This window comes from Ips typographus, linkage group LG1, assembly GCF_016097725.1.
Source record: "Ips typographus isolate SLU linkage group LG1, UJ_Ityp_2.0, whole genome shotgun sequence".
Taxonomy (NCBI): domain Eukaryota; kingdom Metazoa; phylum Arthropoda; class Insecta; order Coleoptera; family Curculionidae; genus Ips; species Ips typographus.
The window spans coordinates 5,068,574-5,093,370 of NC_138422.1; the positions used below are offsets into that span (position 1 = coordinate 5,068,574).

Below are 24,797 nucleotides of genomic sequence, written 5' to 3' on the forward strand. Positions count from 1 at the left end.
TGACGTTAATAAACTATGATGCATCTAATTGAATTTGTAGGAATCGATTGATACCATTCTCAATTGATTGAGGCAGATTGACTGAAGTTGAAAATTGGATTGAACAAAACTATTGTCGCATCCCAAATTATCGTGTAATCGAAAAAGGATAATTTCAAGAAAACAGTTAATATTTTAATTATTAAGTTCTGGGTTAATTAGATTTTAATAAAAAGTTTTAGAAGATAACTGGTACGAAACAATAAAATTTAAACGTTTTATCATCAAAAGTAATTACAATTCAAATACAGTATTTTATTGTAACTCTGCTGGTCACCTTAGCAGTTAAAGTTCCATGGAGAAGCTAGAAGTTGCGCGGATGGGTCAAACTACTGCATTTACGAGTAAACCATTTATTTGGGCCTTAATAAATGGGACATACACTTGTTAGTATTAATAGCAATAAAAATTATTATTAAAATAATTAATAACGACAGTTTAAATGACAGTACTGACGTTATCTCGACACTAGACACACCAGAGAAAAAGTATTGTTAAAAAAATATATTATCATTAAATAAAAAATTTATATTGGCTTTCGTATATTGTCAATAAATTTTTAAGTAACAGCACTAGTCTGGTAAGACTTGTGTCAAATCCGTAACTACTTTGCAAGTACCTACTTAATTTTACGAAAGAATACTAAGTGGGTAAAGAACCCACTTTAGATTAACAGTAGAGTAAATCAACGGAAAAATGAAAAAACCATGACAGTCCAATGCTCTCGTCAAAAATACGGAGAAACATTCTATATTACGGTTTCGTTTAAACCTGAGAAACAGCGTTATTCAACTGAGATGGTACGGACTTTTATATGTCGATGGATAGCCCATGAAATGGACTTTCAAACGGTATGTCAACGTTGGTTGGCAGGATGTGTCAGTTTGCTGGAGCAGATGTGACCAACAGTAACATTGCTACTATGGTTGATTGAAGCATTGGTTGGTTCTCTAGTCTACCGTTGATTTCCTACTGATATTTTGACTGTATTGTCTCACCGTCACCGTAAATCCTTCTTAGCTCTCCTCAAGCTTAAAATCACCCAAAAGGAATTTCTGAAGATGACCAAATAGATGAAAAAAAGATAAAATGCTCTACGTAATGTAACAAGATACACTTGGAATCTAGGTTAATGATGCTACGGACAAGTCCGGTACCATTTGAGGAATTACTATGTACCATCAACAGCGGTACTATACGGCTTAACCGGACTTTCCTTGAAACGGTACTATTGCGGGTTGGAACAAAGGTAGTACTGTTTAAATCATCGATAGTGTTAAACAAAAAAAAAACAATAGGCAATAGGACGTTCGGCTTCAAGAAAGAAGGAAACACAGAGTTCTGTATTTTTCGAACTATAGAATATGAAATCTGAATGAAAATATAAAATATAGTAATTCAAAATTTTGACCCAAACTACGTAACATCAAAAATGTAGTAAAATGTGTAAAAGAGACAGAGATGTCCTAGACATAACTCAACCCAGCATCCTAGCGGAAATATGGAGATTGCCGAATGAAGATGGTAAAGAACACAACAAGAAATCAAAGCAAACACCATTAACAGCTATAGCATGATAAGCAGTAATTTATTATTAAATCAACAGTACCATGCCTTTCTAATTTAACGCAATCGGGGAAAATTACACACAAATCAAGCATCTTTCCTGAGGTTTCAAGAACAGCACTTTGACCTCTCTCCATTCAGTTTGACTCGAATTAACCTGATACCCAATAAAAAGAGACAATTCAAATGTTAATTTACTGTTGAAGAATAAAATAACGACACACAATTGGATGGGTATTAATTGCTTTTTCGGGGTCAAACCACCTCTGAATTAATTATTTGCTCACTCATTAGCACAGAAAAGTAAACAATAAGTGATTTTTCCCTCACGGTTGTGACCTCGATGAAACTATCGAAAAAGTAAAATTTAGATAGCTTTGGCAATTACCACGGTTAGCAAACCAATATTTATAAACATTCACTTTTTATCACTTGTATACCAAGTTTGTTGGAAGTTGATTTCATATACTAGGAATTTATTGTTCGTGAAAAATGACTAACTAGGCGTTTAAGTAATTAAATTAAATCGGTTGGATCATCATCCTCATCGATAAAATTACCATCATCATCACAACCGGTGCGATGATGTTTACATTATTATAATATAGCAATATTGTCCTAGACCTTGTAACCTAAAAAACTTGAACAGAACTAACTGGTTCTATTGCTCATTGAAAAATGATAAATGCTTCAGTGATTTCCGTAAGGTCAGGCAAATCGTTGACGTGTAAAAAGATCATCTGTTTGCTAATCACAACTCGATGAAAATCGGTTTTCAATTTAAAAGAGTAACTCAATTCAAATGGTCGATGAACTTCCATAAATGATTTTGAAGAAAATATTCAGAGACCGTTTATTTTATTAGAATAATAGTCACTGTATTAACTCAACCATGGCTATTTCCCGTAAGACATCTAAGTACCGTAAAGACCTAAAAGATTTGTGGTTATCTCTTACAGTTTAATCCACGATATTCTTTACTATAATTTATGCTATAAAATTTAATCTTTCTCATTATAAGATGAAATGATATCCACTTAATAGGAGTAGAGTAAAAGGTGTGGTAAAAGTTAGAAAGCTTTAAAAAAAGACCACCAAAAACCTACAAATGAGGATTTAAAAAATATATAGTAGACCAAGAAAAAGTTATTGAGATAGATGGTATAAAACTCTTTGAATAAAAGTTTAAATTATCAGAAAGTACCGACACATTGTTCATTTATACAGTATCTAGAAATGTTATTATTCACAGAGAAATTAAGCATCTATTATTAACATACAAACATTTTTATCTCCAGACTGTAAAAACTAGTAGGTACTACTACTTAGTTCAGACAATAGTATTTTGAAATAGTCAGATCGGCGTTTCCTTTACAAACCAAACAAATTTGGACACCTTTTCCACGTGGAAAAACTTGCAAATTGCATTCAAATCAACCAAAGCCAAAACTCTTGATTCAATCATTTTGGCAACGTCGAAGAAGCTTTTGTGTGGTTAGAAAAACGTGGACCACTATAAGTCTGTCCGCAGAGAGTATCCTCAAGTAGTTGTCTCAGAAATATGTGCACTCATTGGCTAGAAGTCACGAAATATCACTGTCACGTGATCAATTACAGTCGATATTTCACTGATTTTCTATTAGAAACCAGTTAAACTCTACCTCCGCGAACAGGCCTTTCGACAAACTCAATCCACAATCCATATTGGTTCTGGAGTGCAAAACAACCCTGGAAAAGCTGACCCAAAAAAACGACATACGTCTTGTGTGGGTTCCGGGACATGCTGCTATTCCGGGAAATGAAGAGGCGGATCGACTGGCCAAACTGGGCACTCAGAAAGTGCCTGTTGGTCCAGAGTTGACGTGGGGATTGCCAATAGCAGGGTGATAACATTTTTAGTCCAGCAGCTGTTTCAAGAACGCTGGGACTCCGCCATAGGTATGAGGAAGGCCAAATAACCCCTACTTGTCGAGGATGCTTGGAAAAGGAAGAGTCGACAGGACACATCTTAATGTGGTGTACAGCCTTCACTCGTTCGCAGACAACATTCCTGGGACAGTCAATAATGACGCCCAGGGTAATCAAGGAGCTAAGACCTAGCAGACTGGTTGGCTTTATAAAGTCGACTGGACTGCTGGAGCTACCAACAAAAGGGACGTGACGGGCCCATACAGGAGGCCTATACGATTCTGGGGCGTTTGCCAAACAACAACAACAACAACATAGATAAGTACTATAAAATTATATACTAAAATTGTTCTTAAATAAACACCATTTTCACAATTTTAAAGATTAATTTAACAAAACAAAAAAGTTGAATCTCCCATAAATTCAAGTACTCTTGGAAGTTGAAGCTGTATAAGGTCGTGACCTTTATTTCCTATCAGACAACAATACACTTTATGAGCATTCATGCAGACAGAACTTATTTGCTCAAATCGTTATTGCCCCATACAAAACCAACAATTAAGTTGAATGTGATCGTAAATCAACAGAACGAATCTTTGAAATCATACATACTGGTTGTTTATGACTCATCGTTTTTGCAGTTGAATGTTTTCTAGAAGGATAAATGGGAGATTTTCAGATAAAGTGCAAATAACAGGTATCAGTTAGTATCAGAATTTTCTCTAAAGAATCTTAATTAGGTTAAAAAAATCCTTCATCATGGCCACATAAATATTCAGGTTCAAAAAAATAAATAAATTTAGCTGTATTACCTAATCTTACACGCATGTTTTTGTTTGCCGAGATATTAGTTCCCATATGATGACAAAATGTATGTCAAGTTTTTGCGACAATTTACATCTATTGCCTCACCAAACAAAACAATTTTATCTCCGATAACATTGAAAATATACCGCAAAAATATCTAAACACATATACCAATCGTAAGCCTATCAAACACATTGTTTATGTTTGGTTTATAAAGTTTGAATGTTTTCCAAAATAAAAATAGGTCAAACAATTAATTGGCAGGTTCATTCATAAGGTGTTTAATTTAGGAGCTTGTAATTTTGTAAAGCAATTTGGCTGAGAGTGAACGTTTAATAGCTTTTCAGCATTCAGAACGTGATTTCCAATTTTTCTTAACTTTATATAAAAATAAACTTGCACTTTGAATAAATGAGTGGCACATGCAAACCTTGGATTTTTATCTAATTTCTTCCCCACGTTAACATAATAGAAAAAACATAACTACGTTTTGAATATGTTTTATTTACACATGGACATCGATTTGCTGACGGACAGACTAACGATTCAAAGTCACTTCACGTATTATCGCCAAAAAAATCGGCACATGTCATGATGATTACGTTATGACCGGCCTTGAATTAAGTACCATACATAATATAGTAACGTGAGACGATAAAGCAATTATTAAAACTATCAGCATTGTAGAATATCACATAAGTGAATCAAATTACTGCGGTTTTGTTACTTTTATGCATTTCTTAGGTATTTCTAGTATTATTAACAAATCTATGTTATCAGCATGTTTTTGTAACACTAGGACATTCTTATAGCTACATTTTACCTCCACTAATCTCAAGTCTTTTTAAATAACGGAATGTTTAAAAATATCGTACATCAATTGAATCAAGTATGGGTGTGTAAGCAATTTTCAAAATGAATTGTCACAAATTACCCAAGTGTGTACTTTTGTTTAGTCACTTTTTTGATCACTGCTCTACACCAAATACAAACTTGGTACTCCATTTGATGGTCATATCAGTAAATTCCTAAGAATGCACTCCTATCAAAACCCTTGAAATTTAAATAAACTGCCTAGGTAAATTCCAACAAGCATTCGGATGTTTCAGTAGTTGCTAGTGCTAAAACAAGTGGATATTAAGTGTTGCCTATTGATTGGCTTGACTTTATGTAACATGCACATAAACTTCTCGATTTTATTACTTGTAAACGAGCCGAAAATAGTACTACTACTTAAATATTAGCTTACTAGGACGCTTAATAACTGGATAGCATTTACGACTTCTAAGTGTTCTAAAATAAATACAAAAGATCTGTTACATTTATATAATCGAATAATGTTTAATTTTCTCAAACACCTTTTAGATAATTGTTAATTTTTAATAATTGAAAGCGCACCATAACTAATAATAAATGAAAACGTCTTTTTGAAGCTCTTTGGGTTAAAAATTGCCAATTTTCAATCATTTTAGTAAAAAGCATTACTATACTTTTATAGGTCTTTTAGTAACAATAGCTTTTAAATTGTACGAAAGAGTATTAGAACGATATGACCTTATATGTACCTAGAAGAACTATCAAAAAATTAATTTTTCATATACCTCATAAAACTCTCTTCGCAAATATTTATTTAAATAAAGTTTTCAAAACAGTTAAATATGATGTGCTTGTATTTAATTATTTTTATACAGGGTTTTAATTTAAACAAATTAGGAAAATGTATCAATACAATGTCCTTTAATAATTATAATATTCTAATTGTTAGAGTTCATAAGGACAATAGATCTTCCACAAAGAGAAAGTTACTATTTCCATACTACAGCGATGCTAATACTGACAAAATCTATTCTTACAATTTATAATGGAACATTTATTGAAGTGAAGTAAAAAGTTCTAAAAAAACAAACAGAAATGGAACGAACCCAAGTAACTTAATAAGATTCTCATAAAAGGATGTTCTATTCATTCTGAGACTAGAGAATATACAACAACTGAGAAATAACTGCTTAAGAATCGTTTAAAGTTTGCTTTCCTGGCTCAGAAAGATTGGAAAAAACAATAAGGTACAAGGGAAGACTGGAAAACAGCAAAATTAGTGGTAACAAATATGAAAATAAAATGGGCAGTAAGCGAATTTAATCCAAGTGAGCAGGACCCGATGAAGTAAATTCCCCGATATTGTCCAACAACAACAAGCTTTTCTGGATGCTGAACTGTCTTTTACCCATATCTTTAAAGATATAAAGATTAATTAGAGTAAGCGAGTCTGTATAATTAAGAGATTGTGGAAAAAGTTTTTGATCAGAATATAAAAGAAGAGGTATTGGTTGGATGGGTATTGCTTATAGATCAGGTATGTCAACAAAAACGGCATACAAGCTTGTGCAAAGAGTAGAATATGCGATTGAAAGACGTATTGTATGATCGATGTGGAGGGTGCATTTAACAACGTTTGCTTCCACTCAATCACAGAAGCCTGCGAGCAGAAGAGTTCAACAATTGCTGCAAGTAGATCAGCTCAATGCTCCTCAAGAGAAAATAGCAGAAGAGGTTTTAAAAGACAAATAATTTTTATAGTTCCAGTCTAGTTTCGCTGAAAGCCATTCAGTGGGTTTTAGGCAACAAAACCCAGAACATAACACAGGTTACTACAAGCAGGATAACTCCTCGGACAACTCCAAAATATGAAAGAAACCCGAATACAAAACTTAACAGGTGGTTTCACTACACATATGGCAGAAAAAACACACTTTTCAAATCAGACTGAAATAACCAGCTCTACAAAGACTGTTGAATCTTATTTAGAGGTAGGTGTATAAAATTGGTTTGTTATAATGCGACTGAGGTTTTAATCTACGACTACCACATATCCAAAACCATGAAAATAACTAAACTCAAAACTAGTAACATACGAATGTCGTTGCATTATTTCTATAATTCTGACTAGTATAACATGATTATTACTATAATTCACTACCGCTTATGATTAGCACCGATTACTTACAATTAAACATGCATTAGGTAGATCTTGATAAACAAGTATACACAACGGCCTAATTAACAGTCTGGTGGGAATATGACATAATTAGGATGCAAATCTGTTTTGTGTGCCTCCATACCAAATAATTATAAAATGAAATTAGCAGTAATACGTACGACGTGTTATAAGTGCACCTGTAACGTATGATAACTAATTTGGAGCATTTTGGCATGTTATAAAAGGACGTCAAACAAATATGAAGCAATGCTCTAATAACATCTAGAATAAGCTGTATGCTAATTCTACCACTCTTTAGGCCTCAGATTTACAGGGCACATAGTAGTGACTGTTATTTTTTAAATGTTCAAGGTAAACAAGAATAGAACAATTGGATCTACTGTCTGGTGCTTTACTTAATATCAGCTTTTAGACTACCATAACCACCTAGCTGTACTTACAAGTATGTGCGTTAGTAGGTTTACTGGTTAGCATGACGCAATGTTAAATATTAATTACTAAAAATTTCCTTCAGAATTTCCTTTCCTTTAATAACTACGTATTAGCTAATGCTCTTGTCAGTACAATTTCATACATGATTTTTAATTTCGTTCGATAGGTCCGGCCTTAAAGCTGTCGTTAGTAACCGGTACCACCTTTTCATTCAGACAGCTGTGAAATGGGATGTACCTAGTTACACAGGTATGCAGAACCATTTATTTGCCCGTTTTGGCTCTTCCGGCAGATGCTATTGTGTAGCACGAGGCGGGTAAATCAGGTTCAGAGAGCTTCGATCTTTATAGAGGATGGTTCAAGGAACGGTCATTAAACCACCAGAATATCCGAAATTTAAAGATCTGCTTTTTTTCGATATAGCAGCTTTAACTCTCAATAAATAACTGAATCTCTTATCGTGCTTGCACTATCCACAGAAGTGCTTTTAATACGAGTTTTATTCTAAAGGTATCCAAAAATATTCTTAAAAAAAAACAACAAAACGTAAGAAACCAAAGAACAATCGACTAGCTATATACCAACTGTGTTAGAAGAAAGCTCAAAAAAGAGATTGTCATTGATCAATAGATGTTTCGGTTATTTGCTTATTATTCTGAGATAAATACCGTTAAAAATAACAAAATAAAACAAGTTTTTCCTTTGGAGTTCGGGTTTGGGTAAAAATTAATCAATCATTTGAGATTTAGACATTTCTATCATCTAAAAAAGCAGTAAATTAAACAAAGTTTTGCTAACGAGAATTGGATTAATCAAGGAATTTAAGATAATCTCCAATCTCGTTTGGGATCTATTACTTCCTGAAGCAAACTCCTCACTTACAAAAGCAGATTGTAGTTCTTATTTCAAACCTAGAGAGAAAAGTTTATCAATAGCTCATCACAGGAACTTGACTTACACTAGATTAGGCAGATGTTCTGTCTGCAAGCCTGGGGGCGTCTGGCGCACCAGACCACATGTCTAGTAAATTAATTAAGCTTAAGGCCAATGTTATAGTTTTAACAAAATCATTGTTCAGGTCCTTTACATAAATTGTAAAATATTTGATATTAACGAATAATCAACAAGCTTTAAGTGATAGTTGTTGGAATTGAAAGATTGACACCGAGATTGACACAAACTGAAGTTATTCATGTATTCAAGGAAAATTATTCCGGTTTACTACCCAAATTGACATGCACAAAATTTAAATATCATTTATTAGGAAAATCTGAACAATGTGAACACAATAATGAATATATTTTCACTTCAAGTCAATGTTGATATGAAGAAACAAGTTTAAAGAGGTGTAAGTTGCAACTAGTAGTAGGGTAGAAAATCTTATTTGCATAGATCTTATTGTAACTTTATAGCGACATCCTTGGACATATATTTTATATGTTATATGTATTGAAATGCAATAAGGGGATGGAATTGAAAACTAAATATAATATTATTACCTATCCGTCGTAGACAATTGAAAAGAATTATGGATTTTCCAAGGGATTTTCCTTGTCCTGAGTGGTTTACAGTAGATTTGTTCCATGAAAATATCTGAAATCGATAATTGCTTTATCGGATGTTATCAAAAACGCATGAAAATGTATATAGACACGTTTTAATAATTGAATCAGTCAGTGGGAAAACAGTATTAATCTCGGTATATCTTCAAAATTGTAAATGTTTAACTGAAATAGACAAAATCATACTTTCTGGGATGAAATAACGAACAGTGTAAATACCATTATCTTTGGTGCATATAATCTATCCCGATGTTAAGTGAAAGAACGTTATAAGTCTAGAAGATATATTGCTTTTCCATCCAATATGTGATTTGGTTGTCGGTTGTCTAAAATTCGTGATGATACAATATTCCAAAAAGATATGTATAAATTTATAATTAATAAACATTTTGTAACTTTCAGCCATTTCATACCATCGTTCTACAACAACTTATCTTTTAACTTGTCTACTAGAGACTTTTAAAATAGTAAAACCTCATGAAAACTACATTGGCTAACGAGGCAGCATTCAAAATGCCACTAAGAATCAATATGAAAAAATATTGACGATATTTCATCATAGAAAATGAAAATATGTAGTTTGCAGTACCTATACTAGACTCCTTGAGAAACATCGATAATAAACTATTGGATTTAATGATTTTAGAGTGGCCTGTTATCCTGTGATCACCATCAGGTCTAAATAGAGTTAGATTATTTCCTTTTACAACGTACTGATGTACGATTTTGCAATGACATTGACTTCAAAAAGCATTATGAACAGTAAAGTTTATGGCCAAGGTATGCAATGTTTAGATTAATTCAGGCATTTGCACAGCCGAATTAAACTCGACCTCATATTTTCCTGTATTTGTAAAATCAATCTCCTTAAGCAAAAGCCCTTAACATTAGCACAAAAAAATACTTCAGGCTAAAGCACTCCGTAATTCCAACGGAGTCACTTGAACACGAAGGTTTGTTATATCTCATCAGTAATGAGGTAGAATCCGCTTTGCTATACTACTTAGGCAAATTGATTCCGTACCTACAGAAAATTTATGCGATAAAATTTTAGGTCTTGGTTATATGATAAAATGACTGGCAATAACAATAAAAAGTTTTTATTAACTTCAATCTGGTAACATCTTAAAAATTAAACTAAATGGAAAATTCGTACAGTATTCAAGAATTCTTCTTCATATTATTGTACATAACATTATTCTTTATAACACTTCCATACAAATTTCAAAATTAAAATTCAATTAACTTGGACACTCTCTTCAAATCAACTTCTTCATGTATTTCCAGTGGATGCTGCAGTAACTTCACAGGATACCCATGTACGCCTCCACACGTATTTTCCTGTATTTCCATAGGTTTTCCCAGATTCCAATTATGAATACATTTTCGCTATTCCTATATGATTTAGTAACTAATGTAGTGAGTGAATTTGTGAAACGTTCTACTACTTTAATTAGGTCAGCTTGTACAACTTCAGTTTAGTGTCGAGTTTAATCGAACCACCCTCAACGTAGAACCTGGTTTAAATTTGAGAGCGGGCTGTACAAGTGAATTTTAAGTTTGGTTCAACATTTTATTCTACAGTTGGCAACTACATTCGAAGCTAACGCATGTGCATTGCCTAGTAATTTGACAATTTTAATATTTATCATTACATAATGATTTTTGCATAATTTGTAGATTAAGTAATTACATATCTTATCTATACTAGGTCTATTTTCTATTTTGTTTGAAAAATAAATACTGAGGTAAATTCTTGCACTTATTTCATAGAATCTCTGAGTATAGAACACAGAACATCATTGAAAACAAAAAGTATTTCTTACTGTCAGTAGCTTCAACAAAATTCTTGTTTCGAAAAGTAGTAGTCCATATGCACGCAGTGGAGTAGTGAGTGTAAGTGAAAGCAAAACTCACAGTCGATCTCCACAAATACATATTAATACTATGTTGTTATCTGCCTAACATGTTTCGGGTGTATTCAGACACCCATAAGTCCCTTTTGTGTCTATTTAGTAGTGATGTAAAATAAGTAACTAACGGTTACAAAGTAATCGTTACTAAATGGGACTTGAAAGTAACGAGTCTTAATTCAAAAAAAGACTCGTTAGATTTCATGAGTCCAATTTATAAATCTTTAGTAGGTGTATATCTCGTCATAGTCGTTACAAGTTAAAACCGACACAAGATAAAACAAGTAGGTAATAAATAATTAAAAAAAGTAAAAATCATATTGCCATTTCTTTATTACCTTTGTTTTGTTAATCATAAAAATGTTATCCGAATCTGTTCTTCTCTTCAAGAATAATATCGGCCTGAAGTGTAATTTAATGGAAGTAACTAACGGGTCCGAAGTAACGAGTCTAAAGTAACGAGTCTTAAAACCTAAAGTAACTAATTGGTCCAAGTCCTTAAAAGTAATGATACTTTCCATCACTACTATTTGGTCTCCTTCAGATAAACATGCAGCTTTTACATCATTTAATTTACTTGGGTTTTGATTAAGTTTTTTCCCTCTTCAAGAATAAAAAACCAAGCAACTAACTTCTTCTCTTTGACATCAACACTGGATTTTGATTAAGTTTTTTTCCCCTTCGAGAATAAAAAACCAAGCAACCTGTCACCTCAGAACCAGAACTGGGTTTTTTGATCAAGGTTTTTTTCCCCCGTGTAGAATTAAAAAACCACCTTAGTACATCTGGGTTCAGCTGTCCCCCCTTGTAGAATGACAGCCAGCAGACTAGTGATCTAGTTAAGCCTCTGAAGATGGGTGTCTGAATACACCCGAAACATGTTAGGCAGATAACTTAGTATTAATATATATTTGTGGAGATCGACTCTGAGTTTTGCTTTCACTTAAAATTCTTGTTGTCTATTAAAATAGCTGCGCCATCCATTTTAAAGTAAAATATCCTTTATATTACTTAACTATTAAAAATCAAACATCGTTTTATCTGACCTTCCAAACCCAAGCAAAACCCTATTTAAACCTGCCTTAAGCCCCCGAATTTTCACCGCTCAGCTGAACTCGAGATATGACGCACATGAACTCCAGTTTAACCTTAAACTTGATCTGTACAACTTAAAAATTTTTTAAGGGCGCGCTAAACTAAGATTGTACAACCGGGCCTTAACATTTTAAGTGCTTAATTGTATTTTATTATTGAGTAATCCGACGCCAAATTGAACTTTTGCCTTAGATTAACGTGATCAATGGACTTTTAACTTTGTACACCTTCTTAATTATTTCAACAATATAGCATTAATAATAGTGGTCAAGCAGGCTAATATTCCGGCAAGTTTTAACAATTCTCTGAAGTTAACAAAATTCCAGGTAAAAATTATCTAAAGGTAAATGTAATGATAATCAAAATTAATCATCAAGAATGGAATCACGAGAATTCCAAGAAACAAGTCTGCAATTCATGTAGAGCAACACGGCAAGTCCACTGACCACACGTCGGGCGGGAAATCTCAAGAATGTGAAATGAATCACGTTGTGCGGCTTGCATGCCGTATTGGAATCTAACCTCAAAAGTGCATTGGCAACGACTTTAATTTCGTCCGATTTCGAAACTATCTGGTGTCCGAATTACGATAGGAAAAGTAGCATTTGCAGCATCAAAGTGTCTATATTTAGATCACCCGCATAACGTTTTTTAAAAATAAACCTCTCCCACGATTCATAAAAACGAAGGCACGAAATAGTCGGCGGATTATCACCACGTGAGTTTTGACAGACGATGTTGTTGAATCTCAATGCAACTTTAGTTATTTTTATTAGTACTATTTTATAGGGGTGTGTTACCCTGCGACTCACCAGTTTCATTTTCTGGTTCGGCCTGTCCTTGTTTAATCCATTTGACCAGAAATGTGAGAATAATAACACCGAGTCCGACAAAAACCGTTAAGAAAACGGCAGGTCCAAAATTTTCACTTTCTACCGCACTATTCATTTCGACGGCAATTTTTCTACTTATTTTGTAAAAAATTAGAAAAATAAGCGAAACCTTCCCGCGACAAACGATTCGTTTCGACCTCAAACGCCGGCGAGTACAGAAACAGACTGGTGGTGCAGACAGATGGATATCGGCGGGAGCGCAACGGACCTTGCGCGTAATTTTTGAACTTGAAATCGTCTTGTCCAATTTTTTTGCGGATAAACTCTCATTCTAGGAAGTATAAAATACGGAAATTTACTAAAACCCATTCGCGTTACTGTCGTACTGACCAGCGGGAAAATCTGAAACTCTTTCGGATCTAGTGAAATGCGATTTTCGACTGAAAGGTTTTGCGGCTTGTCGCGCGCTTTTCACTTTGCCGGAGTCGTCGCGGTAGACCTTGGCTGGCGCGTGGTCGGAGAATCGGAGATACGATGAAGACGTACACTGTTGCCGCACTTCCTTTTAAATCTTAATTGATATGTATACAGGGTGTCCCATTTTCGACATTTTCAGTTCTCCTTTATTATACAGGGTTGCGGTTGTGACGACTGATTGCTACGTAAACTAAGATATTAGATGAAATTGAAAATTATTATTGTACTAGATATCTTCTATAAGTTGGTTGAGACGAGTTACTCTCTTATTTGCGTTTTTTAGGATTTTCGTCTCTTCTTCTTCTTATTAATATTTAAGATCTCGCGATCTGTTAGTTTTGCAGGTTCCTCTGGATCAGTTCCTGGAACGTGGACTGCCAGCTGTCCTTCCATCTCTTAGGTGGTCTTCCGGGTGCTCTTTTCCCTATTGGTTTCCCTTCAAGTGCGATGGGTGGCAGTCTTCCCTCTTTCATTCTTCTCACGTGAGCGTACCAATATATTTTTCTTTGTCTCCCCAATCTTACAATGTTTTGAACCCCACATTGTTCCCTAATGCCATTGTTCCTAATTCGGTCTATTCTTGTTTTTCCCATTATAGTCCTGAGTGTTTTCATTTCGGCTACTCGAAGCATTCTTTTCGTTTTTTCTCTGGTTTCTATTCCGTATGTCATGATACAAGTCTCCACAAGAAAATTACTCAAACCCCTAAGTGTTAGAGGGTCGGTCGCTCGACATATGTTTCGGGCACGTAAGTATCTTCAGGAACTAAAAAGTTACTAAACCTAAATGATGTACTACCCTTAAGGGTTTGGTTAAACATACCTCATATAATAAAGTGAAAAGCCGGCTATCTTTCTTTAAGGGGGAAGATAGGAAGACCTATGTTTTAAGTCACTACACCGTAAAGCTAAACCTTACTGCTGCATTATTAGAAGCTTAAAAAATCTGCAATTAAAACTAAACCTAGCTGCACAATAACCAAACCTAGTTGCACAAAGTTTTTAACAACTGACGAACTTATAATTATTATAACTGACGAACCTAAGTAAACACACTACTATTCTATCCCCTTCCTAGGCCCTGTTTGCTGTGTTTCATCGATTATGAAAAGGCGTTTGACAGAGTTCAACATCATAAACTGATCCAAATCCAAAATAGATTGGACAATTGGAACCAAAAAGACATCCGCTGCATTCAAAGGAACCAAATGGCTGAAGTCAGAGTTGGTAACGATCTCACAGAAGCAAGACCAATTTGTAAAGGGGTTCAGACAAGGGTGTGTTCTCTCCCCACTTATCTTCAATTTATATTCTGAAGCCATTATTCAGGAAGCCCTAGAAGAACGCAACATGTGCAACAAGGTGAATCTGGTGAATGGTGTATGGGTCAACAATATTCGTTATGCGGACGACACAGTTCTAATTGCAGATAACATGGAGGATGTGCGGGATATGCTTGGGACTGTCGGGAATGCAGTAAGAACATGGGCCTCAATATCAACAACAAGAAGACTAAATTCATGATAGAGAGAGAACCAATAGAACGAGTAAATAAATTTAAATATCTAGGAACGTGGCTGTATGAAAACTGGGAATTAGACACAGAAATCAGATGCCGGATTGAAAATGCCCGCAGTGCGTTCATGAAATTCGAAAAAGTGCTCACCAATACTGATTTCGATCTTGGCTTGAGAATTAGATTTGTCAAATGCTATGTCTGGACAGTGTTGCTTTATGGCATAGAGGAATGGACACTAAAGGTGAGCACTATGAACAAGCTGGAAACATTCGAGATATGGGTCTATAGGCGCGTTCTGAGGATTCCATGGACTGCAAGAAGAACCAACGATGAGTCTTGAGAATAATCAATAAAGACCGCGAACTGTTAGACACCATTAAACGACGAATTAAACAGCATACCTGGGCCACGTAATACGCAACGAGAGGTACCAATTCCTGCAATTGATAATGGAGGGAAAGAGAGGAATCGGCAGGAAAAAGATGTCATGGCTCCGAAACGTTAGGCAGTGGACAGGACTGAGGACAATGCAACAACTAATGCATACCATACGTAATAAGGAAGAGTGGACAAATGTGATAGCAAACATCCATTAATGGACACGCAGCAGCAGAAGAAGAAGATAGAGGCCTTGTTTCCCTACAATTAAGAAACATTTTCATACCTCTAACATCACTATTTGTTTCAAAGTCCAGCACACTTCACACCAACTCCTTTGCAACTCCAAAGACACCATACCTACACTTCACAGATCAGGAATTTATAAACCCTCCTGCTGCACTCCAAACTGCAATGGACTCTATACTGGCCAAACGGGTTAGGAGGTTTGCCACTCATGTTCATGAACATATTAGGGAGGCAGATAAATTTCTTAACAACCCCAACCTTGATGCAAGCTCTATTAAGTCCCATTTTGCAAGACATCTTTATCTTAACCATCACACATTTAACATTGAACAGGGTTTCAGAGCTTTACATTTCTGTAAAAAGAATACTCTTTTGAACCTCTTAGAGGTTCTTGAGATTCGCAAAGCCTCTCAGAGTGATGAACACGCCTGCCTCAAAGACCAGCTGAACCACACTTCGGCTACATTCTTCAGATCTTTGAACTTCTAACCACCCCCTTTTCTTACAACCTTTCGTTGACCTACTCTGGACATCCATTCCCTGACTTCCTCTCCTAGGTCCGCACGCATTATTTTAAATTCAATTGTTTTTTTAATTTTGCTTGTTTTTTAGGTTTTGTTGTAACTTGTAACTTTAACCTTACTGATGTTTATTTACGTTCCTTGATCTCCCCCTTGATCTGCCTTGGTTGACATAGTTGACACCTGTCGAAACTTTGGCTCAACGAGTATGGCAACAAATCCGTTAACCACTCTGAGAACGTAAAACCTTTATTGTATCATGGTATTATAAGGCTATGTCGTCTACAATGAGGTGGTTCTACAAGGAATGAAGAAAAACACAGAAATAATCAACATATTAAAAATCCGAAAACTCGAATACTTCGGCCAAGTGATGAGGCACCCAGAGAATTATCAGCACGTTTATTACTATTTATTTTCCTTCTTAGATTGTATTAATTAAAGATTTTAGTCGGAACAATAAACATATAAATTATGCAAGTTGACGGTAACTAATTCTATCTATCGCTGGTTTACCAGTACTAGACTTTCTTTCTCCTTAAATTGGTGGGATAACTAAAATTGAAATGTGAGTGTTATTAATAAGAGCAGTTCTAAGAAACACAAGCAAGCCAGACAACATGGCAACATAGTATTCGAATCCCCCATCATCGTCATACGTCATACGTCTGCATCACACCTCACTTACTATCCGATACTATCATACACATGTTTCATCGAATGACGTGTTCTACATCCATTATTGACGAATTGTGCGACCACGTTGTTTCCACATTTTGCGAAACTCGTGGAAGACCCACTTAAAATTCTTAGATAATTCAGTATTATTAAGGTCATCGCCTATCTTGTCCATCAATATCTTGGCGTTATTGGACATGAATGTTATCATGAGAATTGTAAATGATTGTCAAATGTAGTAAACATGAAAGTGAAGTTTCTAGGAATTTACTTAATATAAGTGCTTCAAAATCGTGCTTGAGGATTAGAAAAACCCAGTTACCTTAGGATCAACAATAATAGTCCATCCAGGAAAAGCTGACTGCATGGATGTTAACTTCACTATGTTTAGCCAAAACACACAAACTTCACTAAATCAAAACTAAGACGACTAGTTATTAAAAGAACAACTATAAGCTTATCACCACAAGGTCCGTTTATGATCATAAACAATCATAACCCGACTGATTTGTTAATGCGTAATAAGAAACGTTCCCTTTTCAAACGCAAGCACGTCCACACTGCCTCAAGTGTTCGACCGTTATCAGACAAAGCGCACCATTATACAAGCCTTTGTTTATAGGAATTGGAACAACCAGTTATACGACGAATTATTACTCATTCATTAAGGCAGAAAATCAACAAAACCCAAATTAACAGATTTTGGGGATTTCGTAACATCAATTATTATTCAGAACAGTTTGTCATATTTCGCCGAGTACACAAAAAATAGTTTAGTCTTATTTAACTTTTAAACAGCATAAGATAATGGACAAATGACACACGCAACACAAAAGCTATACGTGAATTTAACCACGTGCAACTTGCCAATTAACGTTTTCTTCAAATTAGTTACTTAGTAGTCATAACATTTAACTTTGTTATTTTATACAGTAGTATAGTTAAAAAAAAAATATTTTAAATCTTTATTGAAAAAATTAATTTGAACATGTACAGGCTGTCCCAAAATCGAGAAAGGTTCATACGGCTATTTCGATTAACTAACTCATAAGTAATAAAATCACTTGATCATACAGAATATCTCAAAGTTCTTATGTAATATAGTTATATATTAACTAGAGTCCGGATTTCTAGGAATTTTGCTTTTTGTAAATAATAACGAAGGACCATAATGGAGGAAATGGGAACGCCAAAACGCCTGGTTCAACTGGTCAGAATCGACGGGATTTACTCGGGGAGCTTCAAAACAACTGCAGGAGTAAGGCAGGGTTGCATTCTAACCTAACCTACCTTATTTAACGCTTATAGCGAATACGTCATGAGAGAGGTTCTAGATGAGTGGCAAGGCGGAATACCAGTTGGTGGAAGGCGGATTAACAACCTCCGTTACGCCGACGACACACTGATCATAGCGTCGACAATACCAGAAATAATGGAAATTATGAGCAGACTGTCAGTTATTATGGCTTAAAAATAAATAAATCTAAAACGAAAATAATGATAGTTGATAGACAAGACAACAATTCTCCACAAATATCAGAAATTCCAGGCTATGAAGTGGTAAACAATTTCAATTATCTTGGTTCCTTGATTACCAACACTGGAAAATGTGAAAGCAAAATACGGCGTCGCCTGACTATGGCAAGATCAGCGACTACCAAGCTGAATAAAATATGGAAAGACAGATCTATCACCAAAACAACGAAACTCCGTCTAGTTGATGCTCTTGTCTTCCCCATTGCAACGTACGCAGCGGAAACATGGACTTTAAACAAAGCAGATAAAACAGAATAGAGGCTTTTGAAATGTGGGTTTATAGACGATTCTTAAGAGTATCGTGGACAGAACACCGAACCAACGTATTACAAGAAATTGGTCCACGTTCAAGGCTGCTAAACAGAATAAACCGCATGTATCTTCAGTACCTTGGGCATATAGCTAGAAGATCAGGAACAATAGAATGACTAATCACAGAAGGGAAAGTAGAAGGCAAACGCTCAAGAGGCAGATGAGAGAACAAAACTCTTAATAAACATGAGACTGCATGATGTCGAAGATAAGGATTGCACAGGATAGGCAAGCATGAAATCAACTGCTGAATCAAATACTAATCCTTTGGAGGATAATGGAAAGAGCAGGAGGATAGCTAAATGAACGCGTTTTCTTGGAAAGTCAACTTTTCTGGAACATGCACCGAATTTGAGTGATTTGTGATACTCTTGAGAAATTCCCACAGTTCCAAACTGTTTTAAATGACAGCTTTAATTTTTTCCAATAAACGTTAAGGTATAATAATGGTATAGAAGGTTGGGGATGGTATGGAATGTTAAGGTATAATAATCCATTTGATTTTGAATTTATTACTGTTTAAAATTTTTTATTTTTGAGTAAGTAATTTGTTGGGACATTCTGGATGAGCTAGACAAATCACTTATGGATGAAACTTGATCCGTTACTAGCGCCTAAGCCAATTTTGGTCAATAAAACTCTAAATAAGAAGGTTAAATGTTTAAACGTTACAATTTTTCTACATTTTTAGAAAATAACGAATATCTGAGAAACTAGAAAGTTTAGACGAATCAGGCCTCAATGAAATTATCTTTAATTTTCAACGTAGAATCTAAAAATAAAGTAATATACTAGGTGTCCCATTTCCAAAATCACAACTTTGATAGTTTTTCTCTAGTTGGGAAAACCGGTACATCTAGAAAATATTTTTAAAATATTCCTCCAATAGGTCTATATATTCATTCCATAATCAAAACTTTTTTGAAATTGAATAGTTTAGTCACAATCTTCCGTGTCGAATAACGTGAATAATCCTATACGTGAATAACGTATACAAAATATTACGACAAAACAAGGACAACGTAGATATTGTTTAGTATTTAGTTACGTATTAAGTTTAAGACTATTAAAATATCTTCAAGCTCTTCATAAAAGTATAAATGTCTCTAAAAAAAAACGAATTTTTCGTGTTATAAATAAACTGGTAATTCTGTTCAATTTTATTAACATTTAGTTAAAGTTTCACCTTACCCATTCAGCTGACCTACGTAAAAACTGACGTTCATAGTGATAGTACAATTAACTCGACAATTAATGTAACATGGTTCAAACTGTTCGACACATTCGGATTATTATTATTAACAACGTGGTAATTAACAATGGTAAAACTTTTCGCACATTTAAATGGTCTAAATAAAGCTGACACGTATATTTACTTTGAATATCAAAATCCAAAACATCTTACCGGCAAAAACGCAATGGAATTTTTATTTTTAATTACAAAACATCCGCTCATCGCTCGTAATACTGGTAAAACCATGACCTTTTCCGAAAACTCTCGTAATTTCAGTACTACGGAGTACGAAACTTGGTGTGATGCAATAGTTTTATTGAATTACCGGTAGTAATCAATTCTACAAACTTTTATGACCATCCACGAGAGTCACACTTTTACGCATCTCATCAATTTATTTTCTGGTTTTTTATATTATTCAACGGGATTGTTTTTGAAAATGATCACCGCTATATTATACTACAAATAATATTTTGGAACCATCAATTTTACTGACGAGCAGACGTGTGTACGAGAGTGTACCTATTTGGCAACACTCCAACATAGTTTTACTTAATAAATATAATAGCTTGGGTATCGACGACAACGTATTAAAATGAATAATTTGTTTGTTTACATGCCAGTTGTGTATCTAATACTATGACGTGAATTTATATTACTTTAGTAGAGATTATTTCTGTAAGTATTGTTACTACTCAAAATGAGTAAATAGTCAGCCACAACACGAGTGATATAACAATAACTTAAGACATTATGAATAAAATAAATGTATGCTTTCTGTGGTTACATTATTATTTTCCCCCAAGACTATGCCATAAACATAAAAATGACATTTTGACAAAATGTGAAGTAATAGTCCATATTCTCACAGTAAAAATAATATTTATTGTGGAGAAGGTTGTGTGCTTCATCACCTCTTTCTTATTTTGAGAAAAATTATGTGCAAAAAATTTTATTAGCATTCTCCGCGAGTTATATACGATATTTTTTCTACGTCTATTATAGAAAATCGAAACTAAATCGGAAAAATTGGTATATGACAATCAATCAAATGTTATGGGCTACGTTTTGTTGCTACGGATAATGATCATTTCCTTACTATTTTAACTTTTAAACGTAGGAAATAAAAATTTAAAAGTACTGTTAAGAAATAGGCTTTCTTCCTTAATCGATTTTGTTCAAATAATGATGACGTTATGTGTCGAGCGCAGAAGCAGCTTATCTTCAGGGGCTTGATAAGTTGGGATCAACTAGCTGTTATTCTATACAAGGGGGCAGCAAACCTCTGTTTTTTTAGGATAAAACATTTCATAAAACCAAAATTATGTAAGAAAGTAGAGTTTAAAAGCGAAACAATCTGTTCGCACAAATCGTGCAAATGGGCACTTTCGTGCGTCCTCACGGGAAAGATACATTTTCTCGACTATGAATCAGTCGAGAAATAGATAGTTTTCAGAATCGTATAATGAAAAAATAAGTTTAAGTTGACTACGAAGTGCGTCAAGCAATTTATAGGTTAGATCAATGTTTTGTTTACTACATATTGAATTTTCTAAAGTTTTTTGTCTTTTAAACGTGTATTAAATTAGCTAGAGATTACGAATACTACGACAATCATACTATAAATGCTGATGTATTTACATCTATCTAAACTAAAATTTTACAGATTTTCAATGTCATTGTAAATGGTAAATAGGGAACTGTCAAATTTGAAGTGGACTTGAAAGTGATTGTAAATATAGCTTAACTTTCGCAAATAATGACTGCTTTAACAAAATATTGCTCGTGCATCTTAATAGAGTTACTAAAAGAAGCAACCTGTTGGTTTTCTTTATTCTAAGTTACATTTTATTATTACCGAATTAGGATGAGTAAAACAAATATCAAACAACAGATATGATGCAATAGTTTAGTCATATTACACTAAACGAAAAAGAATCATCTGTTAATTATTGTACCTAATAACAATTTCATTTTATGATGATGAATTGTCAAATCATCAGTATTGTGCGCATTATTTGAAGATCATCAAGGGTGTTTATGTAGTCGAGTTTGGCAATACCACTCCAAATAATTACGGTCAACAAAAGTGAGGCGCAATTTGCAATTATTATTAGACAAATATTTATTAGACTCAGATTTCTAAATTGTTTTTGCAAATTGCAAAGTTATTTTTATTGTTTCTAGAGAATAATCAGTTATTGGTAATTTGGTAAGATTATAACAATGGATATGTTTGCCTCATAGGACTTAGTTGGAAGGTTTGTCTTTAGAAGAGAGGAAGGTTTGTCAAAAAAAAAATAAAAAGTGATGATCATGATGAATAATGACTGAGTCAGTCATCGTCGAGACTTCTAAGAACTTCGAAGATACGTCGAAAACTTCAAATTTTGAGTAATTTTTGTTTTTTGGAAAATGTTCAATATATCATAATCTAGACCTCGTAAGAAAGTAAAATAAGAACACTTAAACCGTTTTTCGTTCTTCAACCCTTCAACCGTTCTATGTACCTTCAATCCTTCGTCTGCTATATCCATCCAAATAGTGAAAATTCCAATGTTTAAGAGCCAATATCTCGAAAACGACAACATTTAGTGAGAAACTGATGAGAATAAAAACTGGCTAGACATGTATCATTTTTGATTCCTAGATACAGTACCTCGCATCCTTAGTTGGCCACCCTGTATGTACATGGGCTGTCTGTGTACAACAAATTCGATAACAAAACATGTCTTCTAAATCCAAAAGTGTTTGGTAATTTTATGTTCAAATATAACTTTCTTCTTTTTTTTTTCATCAAAACGAAACAAATTATACGTAAAAGAATGTTTATTTATAGAAATTGCTATTCCTAAGACAAGTATTCACTTTACAAAAAAAACAAATTTGGTGTGAATAGGTTTTTGACTTATTTGACCAGCTCGAGTGTTTATTTGCAACGCATTAATACCTGTTCTCGGATAAATATGTTAATAAAGATAAAAAATATAAATCGTCACTAAATAAGTTATTTTGGTGGGTCATTACACTTACACAGGAATTTGATTTTTTAACGATTTTTGTCAAGCGGTTGATTGCCTTGTTTAGGTGCTTACACGGATATACTGGATACTTTAGATTAAAACAAGACAAATTTAAATATTGCTGTTTATTTTGCACCATACCCTCAATCAAATTATTTTTTTCTACGACCCCTATGGAAACACAACAAAATGTCTTTAATCTCACAAATGTAGAGAAGTTTGGATACATTGCTCAGCTATGACGTCATGATCGTCTATGACGTGCACGCATAGTTATGTGGCGTATCCTTTAACAGTCAGTGTTACCCATTGTTGGATTTCAATCAATTCAAATTAATGAGGTTAATTAAATTAATAATGACTATGATAAAAAAGTAGGTCATCTTTTGTATATTCCTTTTTTTGTTTGTTTGTCATTTACGTTAGATTAGCAATATTCTGTTTAAATTTTACGTAATAAAGCGATAAACCTGTTCAATGTGCAAGGTATAACTCTGCTCTCGATTAAACAACAAAGAAAAATTAAATGTGTAACTAATTCATACAGTTTATTCAACTTCATCAAGCAATGAACTGTAGGTACAGGTAAAAGCGCGATAAAAGCTTTTCTAATGGCAATGAATTTATAATATGCAATATATCGATCATTTCTCCCAATTAATAAGCACGCATTAGAGAATTAATCACATAATACGTGTAATTACGATACCGATTTCGAAATCATGAGTCACATTCCCTATTATTTAATAACAATTATTATTAATGCGACAAGTCTAGCTTAAGCAATTTTAAAACACTTTCACAATAAGCAGTTTAGGCTTACCCACAAGCTGGTGAAAGGTGAGATTTTGTTTATAACTGTCCAGATTTTGCTATAATTCTTATCCAGTCCTTTATCAGTTAGATTCTAGTTTTACTGTCTGTAATTTTGTTTAAGTAAAATCCGCATTATTGTTATTTTTGTAAGGCTTCTCCTTGTTATAAAATACTTTATCAACCAGGAACTTTAAATGCAATAGTTGCTATCAAGAAGTATTTATAGCCGTATGCCTACTAAAAACATTTCAAGCTTTTTTCTGAAAATAGTACAAACACACCGTATTTCAGTTGAATTATTGCGGCATTGTTCCGATTATATCCATTTGGGAAAATTGTAACAAACTGCAAAACACAATGTAAATATTATACATTGTCTTGTAGTAACAAAACATTTATTACTATTACAAAACGACTTAATTCAACAGTATTTTAACCTGAAGTTACAATAAAAGCAGAGGATTTGTGAACAGACGTGCTTACAAACACGCACAGCTATTACACATACACATTAGTACTTTCTATACACCGGTTTGATTGTCACTGTGAAACATTACCAATTTAGAATTTGCGTAACCAAAATATTTATATTTCATCTGAACCACCGTATATACGCATTAGTCTTAATGTATGTATTTGTTTTCAATACGCAGACTTTAGTTTACTTCCTAAACATTTATTTAAAAACGTTTTGTAAACAAAAGACAGAGAGCTGAAACCTAAAAGTTGATTTTTTCACATTTTTGTATATACATTGTGGAACAGATAAAATATACTTTATTTACGACTAAATTTTAGGTCTAAATAGAAAGTTGGTCCCGTTGGTTGCTAGTGGAAACAAATTGGTAAGTGAAATGTTAGATTAAATGCAAATTTTTATAGCTTCTCACTTCTCAGATATC

The 24,797-nt window shown here is 33.9% G+C and overlaps 1 protein-coding gene across 5 annotated transcripts in view; it reads right to left on the reverse strand.

The window, feature by feature from the left end:
• The window catches only part of LOC145740461 (transducin beta-like protein 2), a 64,473-nt gene that overhangs the window by 34,943 nt on the left and 4,733 nt on the right, over window positions 1–24,797 (reverse strand). The window contains exon 1 of one of the 5 annotated variants that reach the window (XM_081996050.1): window positions 13,133–13,626. The exons of 1 other annotated variant lie outside the window; for it this stretch is intronic. In XM_081996050.1, coding sequence (XP_081852176.1) covers window positions 13,133–13,268 — 136 coding nt within the window. In that variant the 5' untranslated portion in view covers window positions 13,269–13,626. Of the gene's footprint in view, window positions 1–13,132; window positions 13,671–17,296; window positions 17,537–24,797 lie in introns of those variants that run through there. 3 more of the 5 variants (XM_081996048.1, XM_081996046.1, XM_081996045.1) reach the window with 3 other exon arrangements.